The 13,967-nt window shown below is 34.2% G+C and overlaps 1 protein-coding gene across 3 annotated transcripts in view; it reads left to right on the forward strand.

Annotated features, from left to right (window-relative positions):
- Positions 1-13,967, forward strand: part of LOC129371910 (EGF-like repeat and discoidin I-like domain-containing protein 3) — a 124,168-nt gene that overhangs the window by 76,413 nt on the left and 33,788 nt on the right. For all 3 annotated transcript variants that reach the window (XM_055048769.1, XM_055048767.1, XM_055048768.1), the window contains 3 exons: positions 10,837-10,992; positions 11,710-11,854; positions 12,202-12,386. In XM_055048769.1, the coding sequence (XP_054904744.1) occupies positions 10,837-10,992; positions 11,710-11,854; positions 12,202-12,386 (486 nt within the window). The remainder of the gene's footprint in view (positions 1-10,836; positions 10,993-11,709; positions 11,855-12,201; positions 12,387-13,967) is intronic.

A 13,967-nucleotide genomic window follows, 5' to 3' on the forward strand; every position in this document is an offset into this window, starting at 1 on the left:
AAGCCAGCTCAGGGCTTGAGAAAACTAAATTAGAGCAGGTGCAGTCTTAATTAAATACAGGCCCCTAGTTGGTTGTGTCTTTAAATAGTAAAGTTTTACTTGTATTTGAAAGTTGATTCCACACTTAGAAAGATCCATTAAAAGGGCTTCATAGAGTGCAGAACAGATGCAGAAGTCAGTTATGAAAGTGATTGACTTGTTCAAACATTTGACGTGTTCAAGTCATTTTAATTAGAAATTAAGTTCAATCTGAATTAATTCTTGACTCCAATCTCAAAAAAGCTATTGCAATATAAGCAAAGTCTCTTATGTTTTTTTAAACAGTTTAGTTTTAACACTGAAGGCCGTGGCTCTCTGCAGTTATTATCTGAAGTACATACTGTAACTCATCGAGAGTACCCAACCACGGTAACTGTCTGATGTCTGAACTGCAAAAGATTTGTGAAAAAAAAAATATATATATATATATATATATATATATATATATATATATATATATATATATATATATATATATATATATATATATATATATATATATATACATATATATAAATATATATATATATATATATTGTCATATGTAGTCAGGTCTTGCATCTTAATGTCAGTCTTCAATTTAGTACATTTTCAATTATGAAACCTTTAGCCAGTTTGTATTGACCAAAAAAAAAGTTTTTCTTGAACTAAGGTTAAATATTGTCTTATTGTAGAAAATTATAAAATCTTTTTGCAGTATCCTTTATGTTGTAACCCGGAAATCACGTGGTATCTTCTCTTGTGAGGTGGGCCCCACTCCTATACAGCTTACCTAAATGTGACATTTCATAAATCTAACTTATAATTTATACCTCAATAACTTGATATTCTGGATAATAATTAGAGATTTAAGGTTAAAACTTAAGACGCTCAAAATAGAAATAATTGATTACACTGAAATGATGAGTTCTTTTTTTTAAATGTGTGAAGTTTGCTCTGTAAATTAGTGGACAATTTGTGATACATTTGATGTTTGATCCAAGTTCTAACAGTGTAATATTCATGTTAAAATCACAACTTCTTTTACCACAGTGTTTCAGTAACCTCCTACAGGGCTTTCATCTACAACAAGCATACAAATGGGAAAAGATATCCATATTTATTGCAAAACAAGCGCTGGTGTTTAAAATTCTTCTTTTTCTCTGCCTTTGTTGAAGTTAACATTCTTGCTGCTATTAGGCAGTGCTTATTTTCAAAGCACAAAAAAGATCAATAGGAGTTGCAAATAGCCACCCTTGTTTGTGCCCTTTTCCAAATCCAACCCTCAGATAGTTTGTGTTCACTGTATGAGACAATGGTTTAAGAGAAATCGATGAGACCTCTATGACTTCATAAACAGTGCATAGTCATTTTTTTCTTTTTCTTTTTGCGAGAGACTCAATTTTTGAACATTAACTTGAGAGTCATCAATACAGAACTTTTTTGGTTTGTGAAGCCTTTATTTAGTCTGTGTAAATCAAAAAATGGGGATTCTTAGTTTTCTCAAAACCATTTCTAAGTATCATGTATGTTGTAATCCCCAAATAATGTAGTATTTCATATTGCAAGCTGGATTTATTCTTTGAGGCAAAAGTATATATTTTACCAAAGTAACAGATAATTTAGAAAACTCTCACACCTTTATGTCTCTATTGTTCAGACAGTTTTTCCATCTTGTTTTCTCAGTACAGAAAATAGGTCTTTGAAAAAATGGTTTGAAAATCTCAGCATGTCTAAAAAGCCATTGCATCACAGGTACATTCTGCACTTGACAAAAGGTAAAAAAAACAACTGAAGAAAAACAACTTTTGAAGCAAATATCACTGATGTTAATCTTTCGATTTCAAAAGCATGAAATGGACAATCAGTGAAAAATCACTAACTTACTATGACACAGCTCACAATTTTAAAAGCGAAGAATATTTGCCAATCATTTTTCAGAGTTGTGATCTCCATCTTCATACAGTCACAGTCATGAACTCATAAATTAACTGTGACAGCAGCTGCACAATTCTCCAGACTCAGGAGTTTCTGACAGCATCACCAAAGTGACAGATTAACCAGCGTTATCCTAAGTGATTTGTGCTTGAAAAACAAATTTAGGGTTTATCCTCATCACAAAACAAGAAGCAAAGTTCTTTAAATCAATCAAATAAAATTCCTATTTTAAAGAATTGTGCATCTTGTTTTATTTTATGAAAGCATAGTTCTAACAATAAAGCAAAGCTAAGGAAGTATGACCAAAACAATGTACAGTGCAAAATGTCTGAGTGGGAATGCACATACAGATATTACCATAAGCAAGTCTGATCATGCCAAAAAACAAAACAGAAGTTTGAGTATGATACTAATCCAAATTTTATAATTTCATTCAGCCACCACAAGATCTGGTTACAATCCCATGACCAAAATTCAATGAAATATTCATCATAAACAATTAAAGTTGAAGAGTCTTAAACAGGGGAGCACTCAATGTTCTGCCCAGGTAGATATGACAGAGCAACAAAAAGGGAGAGAGACTAAGCTGTACAAACAAAGTGGTGGCAACAGTTAATATTGAGCAGACAGCAGGAAAGCAAATCAAAACAGACACAGTAAGCAGTCAACAAACTTCCATATTAACACAGAAAATAAGAAAAACATAAAGCTTTCTTGAAACAATATAAACATTTTCACCATAATTTCAAGATCAAAACCAATGCATTAAAGAATAACATTTTTTTTCCAATAAGAAATTAATTATTGTGTTATGTTTTATTACCTAATATTCATGAGAAATTTACCAGAACATCAAGGTGTCCAGAATGCTCTCCTTAGATTTGAATCACCCCCATTTTCAGCCCACAGACAGGTCAGTCCTCCATACAGGAGAATAAAACCTGAAAACACTTGAATTTTATTTTTGAGTCCCCGTTTGAATTTGTTTGTATGTTTTAGCTAGGTTGAAAAAGTCTTGAATAACTTGCCATTAAAGAAAGCTTTGAATCAGAAAAACACTGTTCTTCAAATACGTGATAGACAGTGAACAGTAAAAGAAGGAGAAGAATGCTAGGAAAGCGACACAATACAGCATAATGGCGGGGAAAGGTAAGCTACATGAAGCAACAGAAAATTAGGAAAATAAAATAAAAATCAACATGCAAAATAAAAAACAGGAATCCGACACTGTAAAAAGGTGAGAAGAAAGGAGTACAAAACATTGACTCTAATAACACCACATATAAAACACAACGGTACGGACATTTTGTGTTTCTGTGGAAGGCGTGTGTAATTGAGACGTGAGTGCAGAGGTTTACAGGCATGAAAATGCTCTGACATTAGGCTAAACAGTCAGTGTTGTGCCTTTGTGGAGTGATGTGGGACATGCAAACAGGCTAATACTGTCAGGTTACAACCTTGTCAGGTTTTATTAGATTTGCTTCTGGCTTGTTGTTTTTAGTTTTTTTCTGATGTATCACCTTAAACCATTTTACATCATCTAATTTAAGATCCATCACTTAGAGCTCCATCAGTTTTAAACCAAAGCAAAACAACATCATTTAACACGTTATGGAGCTTTAGAGAAAATGTGCACTAAATGTGCGTTTATTTTTGTTTTGTGGGTTTTTGATTTTTTTGTAGTTACAAAAGGTTTACACACCTATGTCGTGAAGGAATGTGAGGGTTTTTTTTTTTTTTTTTTTTTTTTTACAGCCTCGCCATATCCAGCTTGCAAAATTGCATTTGAACACTCAAGGGAAATATGCTGCCGGTTTCACCAATATCAGCAAGATATTGCTTCAGCCAGCTGTGTTGGAAAAATGAAACAATACAAATCACCTCTGACGGCTAAGCGGGTGTACACATATTTTGATGAAAGTTACATGGTTAAAGACATAATGTTGGGATGCAGAGCTCCGTTGGGTTTTGTTGTTTATTCAGATTCATGTGACTGGATTTACGTAGTTAGGTTGATTGGTGTGAGACCAAAGTCAGAAAAATAGTTTTACATTTTTGTTTGTTCCATTGATATTATTGTGCAGTTTGTGTAAGTTTCAATAATTGTTTCTTACAACTGGTTTGCACTCACTAGAAAATATGTTGCAATTATTTTAATCTGATTTGTTGATTATTTATTAGTTTTGCCATCTTGGTCAAATCATAGGGAAAACAAGTCCTAATCAAAACTGACCAGGTCATACTTTCCTAATATTACACCCTCTTTTTTGTGTTTTCTTTTCAGGCTATTTAATTAAACAGATAAACTTGTATGGCAACATATAATTTTTGCTATACTGTATATTTTGTTGGTATTTTTATGAGATAAACCAACATTATATATAAAATATGTAAACATACCTCTGTGGTTTGTGTCTTACAGTTTTACACATCAAAAGTCAAATCAAATCAGTAGATAATGCAAAGTGCTGGTATCTCCACAATATGTTACCATAGTGTGGGTCTTCTGGAGGGGCATCATGACATAACAGGTTGTTGTAAATGAGAATTTGTTTTCAATCAGTTTACTTATTAAAGGTTAAAAAAATGAAATATAAAAACTTTTTTTTTTTTTTTTTTTTTTTTGCTTTGTCATGTTAACTCTTACGTCACATCACAATGTTAAAATTAGCATTTTAGGATTTACTGTCCTAGAAAGGAAAACATTTAAAGACAGAGTGATATTTAATAAACTGGAATATTTTTATGGTTCATTTAATTAGGTCTCTCTTTACTAAGTGAAACTCATAATAGAGAATATTCACACAGAGGTTGATGTTTTAAAACCTTTAATTTTGTTAGTTATGCTTTTAATATACTAAGAAAAAAAACTTCTAAACTAGAAGTGTGAGCTTAATGAAAACTATGTTTGATACCTACTAAAAGGTTGTTATATTCAAAAGGTACTTTCAATGTGGTAACGTAGCCTCATTGGAACCCATACTTAAATTTATTGAATATGGCAATCTGTTACTCAAAAAGTCACAAAAAATAGTTTCTTTCTGGTCTTTTAGGTGCCAACGTAGAATGAAAAATCTTCAGTAGCGTTTTTTGGCAGAAGTGTGACCCTGAAAGAAAGTATTTCCATTATGCTTTGTTTTACAAATGCACCATGACAGTAAGTGACTAAACGCTTTTGAACATGCTGGTCCAAGGATTTGCTGAACACTGCAAACACTTAGAGCTGTAACCTGATTTGCTTTGGGTGGTATTCATCAGTTTGACTCAGTTCTGTGGTTGCTAGTGTATATCATCCTTTGCACTGCTGTTGGAGCAAACTGTCCCATTACGTTTTTGTGTCTATATATGCTAAAATTCCTTGGGGAAGATAATAAAGCTGTAGTTGCTCCTGATCGATGACAGATGGCTTTCACTACTGAGAGCATTGGTGTGTTAGTAAACAAGTACATAGAAAATACTTCTATGTAACCACAAGAACTGCTTGTGACATTGCTGATTAAATATTCTTCTCATCTTTACATCTGGACTTTTAATTAATGGCTTTTGAACTACATTTAAGCTATATTGAATATTAATTTTAGTCATTGTTTTATTACACAACTGTCTCCAGTTCCTCTGAAATCACAAAAGAACAACTTCAAGCAGATAAAGCACTTTTCCAAATCATTTTTTTTGTTACATATGACATATAAAATCAATACTTACAGTAGGTAATGCATATATATATGTTATGATATGATAATACTTGCAAAAACAATATCTATTGTTCACTTTGCCACTTTGTTGCACAGCAGAAGAAAAATGACATTAAAATATCAAAGTTTGTGTTCAAAGAAGTCTCACTAAAACTTAAAATATGAGTTTATATTTTTGCTGGTATGTTGGGTGAACCAAGTTTATTCTTTATTTAGTGGAATTACTCACAGTTGGTAGAGGTAAGATTAGTAATATTTCTTTATAAGGTTTACTCCAGTAAAAGTTTTTTTTTTTTTTTTTCTAAAAAGCTACTAAAGTAGATCTTACTAGATCATATCCCATTAGTGTAAGAAGTTTTACAGAGTTTCAAGGACAATCTGATTATTTGAGTAATTCTGCAGTTGTAACAATGTGCAATCAACAAATAGTGGATTTCTGTGCTCTTATATCCTTGACCTTTCTATGCTTGTGTCTGTGTGTGGAGTATCTCTTGCTGGTCAGCATGATTATACTGAATATGAAAATCATTTGGGGTCATAGCAATGCAAATAGATGAGAGCCAGGTAATGAGAGGTGAGCTCTCCTTTTCCAGAAGGCTGCTATTGTAAAAACTAATTCCTCTGCCTGTTAAAAAATATAAATAGGCAATGGAAAATATGAATACGAACAGTTGTTCCTATTACTTTTAAATCATTGTTTCAATGTAATTTCATAAAAATCCCTTCTTCGATGCACCATTTGGGAAGACATAATGTTTCAAGGCTCATGCATGCAAACTTTGCATGTTAATAATATATTTAGGTTGTTTGATGGTCTTTTAATGTCCTTGATGCCTACACTGTTTATTCATTTAGCCTGCAGCACACATTTGTTGACACTGTTCCAAAATTAGAAATATCACATCGCGTGTGCACAACTGAAATGCATCACGCATGTTTGCTTGCTTTCCATACATATATGCAATAGCAAAACGTTGTTAGTTTTGCTGTTTAAAATGCTTTTTTTAAAAATCACAATAAGTCCTAGTTTCCATGCTATTAATGCATTCCAACTGAAATCACTCACAGAAATGTTAAAAGGTTAAACAGAGTGTTCAAATTATCATTGTGACAAGTTAGACAGATTGAAGTCAGGAAAATGTTGACATATTGCAGATGCAATCATTATCAAAATATTCAGCAACAATATTGTGTCATTAAAAATAAAAAATCAACAATAATGCCACAATTGCATGACTGGGGAGTATGAACCAGTGTAGTACTTGCCATAAAAATAGATATATGCATTGGCTTAATACCAGAAGACCCGGAAGATTGCAAATCTGTAAGACCAATAGTATGATGAAAATGATATGCTGTTCAAGCCTCTCTTCCACTGCTGTGGAATATAACAAATGTGGCATCAATAATTGTCACATTTACATTCTAATTTGTAATTGAAAGTATATATTTTGTAATGTCTGCCATTATAATCATGTTAACAATATATTGAGTGTAGATAGAAAGGCAGTTGGATAATAGGTGCATTGTTTATACAGATCAAACTCTTGCACAGTTTTCCACAACTCAGTGACAGATGTATAAACAAAAAATGGCTTTTTAATTTTTAAATATCTTTGCCTCTTTCAGTATCCTCACTATTAAGTCCGCAAAATATTGTCATATTTATTATTGGCCATCTCTACTCTTTAGCAGTCATTTTTCATAATTTTATGACTCGTTTTTTTAATCAGTCTTTGACAAAGGACTGTTAATTTATTAACGCATTCTTGGAGGCAAAAAATGTTCAGTCAAATATGATAAATATGAGCTGGTTACAGCAGTGAAGGCAAAAGCATGTGAATTATAATGTGAAAACAAGAGTTTTTCTTTACCATGAGTTCAGAAATCATTTGATGAAGAATATCTTACATAGAGGCTTATTATTTTCTGTGAACGTTCACACACTGAAACTTCATGCACATTGGTAGAAAAGGAAATGTAGGAAGTGCCATTTTCAATTTTGCAATATGTTTTCTAGGTCTGCACTCTGTAGCAAAATGAGGAATTATCCACCACATTTAAAATATATGTCTTAGTGTAGCAGCATGCATTCTGATCTCTGTGAAAATATGGAAGAATATAAAGTAACTAAAATCATTACCTTTGCACCAGCGGCTTTCAGATTTCTATCTTAATACATGAATTCAGGAAGTTGTGTAACCCAATTTTTAGTTATTTAGGATTGTGGAGGAAATTACATATTATCCACAGTCTCAATATATTTAGCTGATTTAGAGACTTACTGTACACAGTAAGGAAAATGATTTAATCTGAATAAAAACAAGCAACGGCTTTTTGAGTTCGAACAAATATATATATTTTTTAATTTCGTACAAACATTTAGGTACTTCTGTTCTTCCCATCCAAAGGCACATGCACCTGCAGTACCACACATGTGTGATACTTCTATTGATGTTGAATTTAAACTAGGAAATTAATCTCTATTAGCATTGAAGTGACAGAGGTGCATTTCTGAGTGGCCATTAAACATGTGAAGGATCACCAACAATTAACACAGCAGCGGCCTTTTAGTGACAAGGCGTCTAATTAGTGAACGAGGCTCTATGGAGAAAATGGAAAAGAGCAAAGAAATGCCACGAATGTAAAAGTGAGGGTCAACAGATTTCTGAAGCTATTAACTACTGTATGTAACTACTGTAAGTCAAACTCTCTGTTTAAGCATGGATAATATAACAAAAAATGCCTCATCAAATTGAAAATAATTTCGTAAGAAACAAAAGTTTTATGTTAGGCTTTGATTAGTAAGTCAACGTGTTTTTCTTTGTGAGTTTTCAAAAGTTAATGTCCTTCCAAAACGGTGGATGGTCATTGGTCCTGCATGGCTATAATGTAAACCTGTGATAGACTAGTGATATGTTCAGTATTTATATCTGTGGGTAACTCGCTTCTCTCTGTGATCAACACAAAACTTGTTCACTCATTTTATATTCTATTTATATTTATCTTCTCCATTTAATAGCTGCCATCAAATCAGAGGGAAGATGTTTAGTGAGAGAATTGCTATTGCAACGAGGTACTTCTGTTTTATGGTTTTTAACACATGTTCACCAGGGGTGCCAGTCAATTCTGCAAGTGCTGGATGCGTTTCATAAATATTGTACAGGATTGCAACCATTGCTCAAAGGTAGACTTTTCTGTATTAAGGTGAGGACTTTGTATATCTTCCTCTCCAACTATTGTCTGTGAGGATTTTCTCAGCACTTCACCAAGGCACCACTCCTTCAACCTCCCAGAGGCCTTCACATTTTTATCAGAAGATGAGAGTTGTCATCAACTGACATCAGCTTTCTCACATTTTCATAAGCTTGCCAGAATTTCACACTACATGGCATTATTTTCAACAAGCTATGACAGATTGTGATGAAACTGTGTAAAAAAACATGGTTGTTTCACATAACGCTGTCAACTTGAGTACTAAGTACTGTAAATGTGATGAGTTGAGTCTTCTATAAGTTATTCAAGAATGCCTTGAAGACATGTGGTAAACAGCTTGGACGGGCAGTCTATCACATTATGTTATACAGAGACAAACAACCATGTGCTACATTTTGACAAGATTTTATTTTTGGAGCTTATGTGGAAAGCAGAAACTTTATTTAAAAAAAAAAAAAAAAGTATAGTAAGCAAATTCCCCACCAAAACAGCAACTATATTTTTGAGCTAGATTAGATTTTTTGCTTGACAGCTGCAAATTCAATATGCTGTTTGGTAATGGGCTCCTGACATGTGAACAGAACGTCATTGTTTATGCTAAAGCAGTTTGTTTTTATGTTCTGCAAGGAACTGTGATCAAAATGTTTTTTCTTTTCAATACTAAATATAATTTTGAGTTAATTATTCTCATTGTCTAGCCAACAAAGAAAAATATAAAAAATGATGTCACAAAACTGTACCAAACAAGAAATTTACTGTAAATAAAGGTTGTGCTTTGCCTTCTTTCCTTTTCAGAATACCACTGTAGATTTTTGAAGATTCGGGATGGAAACTAAATCACAAAACAATTTTAATAGCGCCTTTAATCTCACTAAATATTTTTCTCCTAAAATAGCCTTTCATGCTACCTAAACTACTGCCTGGCTCTTCTTTTCCATGCTCTTGTCGAACAAGCTGGATCACATCTGAATGTAACTAAATTATCTAACACCATCTTGAATTTAATCACGGTACTTAGCAGCATTTAAGCATCTTTTCATCATGTGATTTAGTGCCAAAGGACAAGCATTTGATAATACCAATCTCTGAGCTTAGCATTATTGATTATAATTATAACATTATTATACTCTCCATGCAGACTGAGCTGTCATTGAGACTCAATGACAATGCCTGGATTAGTAGTGAAGTGTTTGCCTGTCAGTTTGTCGCAGGTAGTCTGTGTAGGCGATGACACTGTTACTCTGACTATTATATATTTTTCGATAGTTTTCAATAATGCCTCATTAGTTTATTTTAGATTTTTTTTTTTTTTTATTGTCATGGCATCACGGCACCATTCTTCTCTCTTTTAGAAGGAGATACTTCTTGAGCTTATGCCCACTATCTGCTTTTTGTCTGTCTGTCATTTATAAAACAATCACTGCATATACCGTTCCACCACCAAGATGCATATGTTGTTTGTATTAAAAATGACAAGCATGCTGTAAATAAAACAGAAAAACACAAGTTTTTCTGTGTTTTTCTGTGTTTTTTGACAAAGTGCATCTTGACAAATGCACTTTGTCAAGATTATATGTTTGTAAAACTCCCTAAAATTGTACATCAAATTGAATCACTTAGATTCAATTTGATGTTTCCAAATAGCATCAGTGGCAACCATGAATCACCTTCTTCTCCTGTAGCTTCACTCTCTTTCTTCTGGCTCACCAAACTTCTGCACATCATATTGTCTGATTGCAGATTGTGGGTGAAGTTGAATGTGGATCTTGAGAATTGATTAAATGTTTCATTTGATCGTAGAGTTTCTGAATAAGATAGATGACCGTGACAGAAACAATAGAATAGGGCAAACTGATCTCCATGACAAGCATGCTCTGTCTGTGCCTGCAGAGACCCATCGCATGTGTGTATGAGCCATTAAATTAGGAGGCAATTTGATGTTTTTGTATGCTCTCTTTGAACTCTGCAGATAAACCTCCAGAGGAGAATGAGGGTTACAGGCCTGATTACCCAAGGTGCCAAACGTATCGGCAGCCCAGAGTATGTCAAGTCATACAAAGTAGCCTACAGCGATGATGGGAAGACCTGGAGAACATACAAAGTCAAGGGCAAAGATGAGGATATGGTGAGTCTCGTGTATGCCTATCTTTGCCAATTGCCTCTAAATCTGTGACACATTGATGAAGATACATACTCATACACATGTTCACCCAGAGAACAGAGACTATATCATTGAAGGGCAAGGTGGAGGACATGATGAGATGGATTTCTAATTAGCTTGCACACAGGGCCCGTCCCGCTGCCCTTTATACCTATCCACTTCCAGGAGTTTAAGATTCAATTTATATACTATTTGGGGATGAACAGCCCTCAAATAGTCCATGCAGCATTCTGTCATTCTTGACAGAAATATGTGGTTGCTGTCATCTTATTTAATTTATAAGACATGCCTTTGTTAAACTGTCCTTGAGTTTCTTATAATTAAATCTATTTTTGCATTTATCCAGAGCTAAGAAGAAAATACAATTCTGTACTTACTTTTCTTCTACAAGACATATTGGTATATTATACTCAGTTAGTAATTCTGAAGAAAGACTAGAACAATTACTGGGGCTCTAATTTAAAATACGTTGCTATTTTTATGAATGGTCAGGTTCAAATGACGCAGGAAATTGTACATTTCTTTCAGTAATTCTCGCTTGTTGACCTAGGATGACAGCAATTTGTCCACGGTGTGGTAAACACTATAGAGTGCAGTAGATTGATTGTCACATTATAGCAAAGTGATCTGTTTCACCGTTCTCTCTGCCCTCATCTGTGGGTGTTTCATCCTGTTCGACAGATTTTCAGGGGAAATGTTGACAACAACGCTCCATCAGCCAACTCTTTTACACCTCCCATTGAAGCCCAATTTGTGCGCGTTTACCCCCAAGTTTGCAGGAGGCATTGTACCTTACGCATGGAGCTGCTTGGCTGCGAGCTGACAGGTACATTTTTCTGTGTTTTGGATCCACTGATCAGAGTCTCTTGTTTTTGTAAAATTGGCCTGTCCATGCTTATCTTCATTTCACTCAAATAACTATGTTTTCTTTAATTATTCATATCAAACTGTTTGTAAAAGAGGAGTTGCTGTAAAATGGTGTTAACAATAACTTTATTACATTTGCATGTGATCACAAAGTGCAGTATTTTTTTAAGTCTCTAGTGATTAGTGCTGACGAGTCTGAAAATGTTAACATTCTGGACAAAACCCAATTTATTTTCACATCCCTTCATTTGTCAATTTACATCATGTAAAGTTTGGAACAAACCCATCTCTTGTTGTTCTGTTCAGGCTGTTCTGAACCACTGGGGATGAAGTCAGGCCATGTGCAAGATTATCAGGTCACGGCTTCCAGCATTTTCCGAACACTCAACATGGACATGTTCACTTGGGAACCTGGAAAAGCCCGTTTGGACAAACAGGGCAAGGTCAATGCCTGGACAGCTGGACACAGTGACCAGTCACAGTGGCTACAGGTAAAATTTAATCTGATTTTAATATCCTATTTCTATGTGTAATTTACTGAAAAATTTGCCTGGTGGAAATGAACACCAGGCAGAAAGCTGATATAATATCTTATGGAAATTAATTTAGCTTTACTTTTTCAGAAAAAATATACAGCTGAAAGATACATTCTTATCTTAGACTAAAGATATCCTCCCTTTGTTGGGAATTATTTCCATACAAAGTCAAGGGAAAAGATGAGAGGAAGGGGAATGACCCAGAAATAAGTTCTCCTATCTGTTTATTTATATGTGAACTTGTTTTCAGCCTAACACCCTATCTGCCTCTCTTAGTTATCTCTGACCATAATCCAGGTTTTCAGTCTGAATTGCAACCACTTAATCCCATTTGTTTGTCATTATGTGCTTATTGAAAAGGATAATAGACAACCCTAAACGAATGCTGACTTCTGGATTTTTTTTCAACAATATGTGAACTTGAGGCTGAGAGAGTTCAGGATACATAATAACTTGGAGTACATCATTCCTAAAATCCCCTCACTTATGTTTTGGAGTTTTTCCTGATAAAAGGTTGCTAATCCACTTTTCTTTAAGGGTGAGAAACCGCATCTCGCTCCAAGCTGTAAAGTTAATGGGATAAAAGAGGTTGCCTTGTTGGAAATTAAAGATCTGAGTGAGATCATGCTTTATTGATCTTGTTTGTGGCCATGCCAATGTGCATACAACGCCTTAAGAATGTTCCCTATTTCTCACTTCACAAAATTAGTAAATAGGGTTCGATTGTATGCAATTTCATCCCCCTATAAACTCAGCTGTTCGGTGCATGTTTCACATGTCAGTTCAATAACATTAATGAAAAAACAGGACCATGTAAGCTAAGAAACACATAAGACAGGTTGGGGATAAAGAGAAAACGGGTGTTATGTTGTAGGGGATATTTTTCTCCAGTGGTGAAGAGAAGAGAAGTAGGAGTGGAGATGTAAAAATATCTAAATACATTTCAGTTGAGGATGAAAACCTGTTATAGACTACAAAGGACTTCACAGCAACCCTAACAGTTTAGTTTGGAGGATATCTGTGTAATAGAATAGTCAAGCCAAAGTCCAGGCATAAATCCAGTTGATAATGTGCCGCAAGTGTTGGAAACTGATTATCACAAATGCCCTCCATCCAGTGTGAATAACTTGAGCTATTTTATAAAGAAGAATGAGCCAAACATTGCTGTCATAATAACTTGGAGTACATGCGGAAAAGATATACCCCAGGTAGACATATAAAATAAATTTTTACCATCACTTCTATAGAATAGAAGTGATTTGCCAGAAGTGATTTGCCAAAAGGGATTTCACATGACATTGACCCACAGGGCCTGAACTGAACTGCAGGTCAAACCTTCCAGATTTTTATTTCATTACAAGCATAAGCACTACTTAGCATTTTTCTGTAATGTAAAGTTGCAGTTTAAAAGAGTAAAGATTGTGACTGTAACATGATAAAATGTGAAAAAGGTCAAGTGATACCAATATTAGTTAAGCGCACCACACCTTTGCCACTCTTCACATTCAGCTGTCATCATGATTTGCCGGATATAAT

This window comes from Poeciliopsis prolifica, unplaced genomic scaffold, assembly GCF_027474105.1.
Source record: "Poeciliopsis prolifica strain line A6 unplaced genomic scaffold, Auburn_PproV2 SCAFFOLD028, whole genome shotgun sequence".
Taxonomy (NCBI): domain Eukaryota; kingdom Metazoa; phylum Chordata; class Actinopteri; order Cyprinodontiformes; family Poeciliidae; genus Poeciliopsis; species Poeciliopsis prolifica.